This window comes from Neophocaena asiaeorientalis, unplaced genomic scaffold (assembly GCF_003031525.2).
Source record: "Neophocaena asiaeorientalis asiaeorientalis breed wild unplaced genomic scaffold, Neophocaena_asiaeorientalis_V1.1 scaffold31, whole genome shotgun sequence".
Lineage (NCBI taxonomy): Eukaryota > Metazoa > Chordata > Mammalia > Artiodactyla > Phocoenidae > Neophocaena > Neophocaena asiaeorientalis.
Window position 1 is genome coordinate 1,611,081 of NW_020175320.1, and position 1,372 is coordinate 1,612,452.

General features: G+C 37.8%; 1 protein-coding gene across 1 annotated transcript in view; it reads right to left on the reverse strand.

Moving 5' to 3' along the window:
• DDX21 (DExD-box helicase 21) overlaps nucleotides 1-1,372 on the reverse strand; it is a 26,906-nt gene that overhangs the window by 17,278 nt on the left and 8,256 nt on the right. The window contains exon 6 of the mRNA XM_024765534.1: nucleotides 552-737. Coding sequence (XP_024621302.1) covers nucleotides 552-737 — 186 coding nt within the window. The remainder of the gene's footprint in view (nucleotides 1-551; nucleotides 738-1,372) is intronic.

Consider the following 1,372-nt stretch of genomic DNA (forward strand, 5'->3'; position numbering starts at 1 on the left):
GGATTCTTAACCACTGCACCACCAGGGAAGCCCCCAAATACTGATGTTTGAAGAAACCTGTCTACATAAAAATGTCTGCAAGCAGATTTATATTATGTAAAACTTAAAATACATAGATGGATTAAATCATGGCACAAACAGTTCAGAGTTTTATATGTACAGTAAGATTACAGTTAACACACACATACACATAATACCGCAAATCGGGAAGAAATAAACCAAAAGCAAAGTATACCAAGCTGGTTTCTTTTCTTTTCCCTATTGTAATTATGTGAAATTGATGGGGAAAAAAAATTTTTTTTGGCTGTGCTGAGCGGCATATGGGATCTTAGTTCCCCGACCAGGGATCGAACCCATGTCCCCTGCATTGGAAGCACAGTCTTAACCACTGGACCAGCAGGGGAGTCCCGGAAATTTTTTTTTAATTTAAGTTTTCCTGAATAAAATAAGCCACCTGCCAACTTTCCTAAGGCTTCATTTAACCTTCAGGAGATAGTTAATCACCACCCTTCCTCCAATCCCTTATACCAGTTCTTGAATGTGGAGTTTACCTTTCTTGTATGCCACACATAAAATCTCTTCCACTTGATCAGCAAAGCCCATGTCCAACATCTGGTCAACTTCATCCAGGACAACATGCTTAAGTTTGGTGAGCTCTAGCTTGCCATTCTGCAGGTGGTCTTTGATACGACCTGGTGTCCCAACCAGGATATCAATCCCATTCCGCATGCGTTCAACTATAAGAACACCAATGATAAAATATTATGGATTTTTAATTCCTTTTATTAATCTGGGATACCAAATTAGATATATTTTTATTCTAAAATATTTATTAACTACATACAAGGTAATATGTTAACTACAGAAGATAAAGACGCTCGAGGCACTCCTTGACCTACTGGGGAAACATGTAAGAAGTGACAGTCCAGTGTATTACATGACAAAACAGAAAAATGCACCAATGGGGGATGGTAGCACCAGGAAAGAAATGATTTCCTTTGCTGGAGGAAGGTATCAAGATTTCACAAAGTGAAAATAAGAATCTTAAAAGAAATGAGAACTTTCTATAAGGTAAGCAGGTATAGGGAGAATGACAAGATAGAAGGGCAAATATTCCAAGAAGGTACAGAGATGTTCAGAAAAATGGAGTTCAATATAACTAGGATGAGATGGTAATGATGCAACTTTCTATTGGGTTGCTACTGCAGTAAAGACGCCTACTGCTAGGGAGGATTCCTGAACTGAATGTCAATATTATGACATAGTGTGAGTGTGTTTCGTGTTTGGTAATTGCAATCACTGTTGCTTTTGTTGTGGTCATCCATTTACAATGCTTGGTGTCAGTTTATTTATCTCCTGTAAAAATAAAATA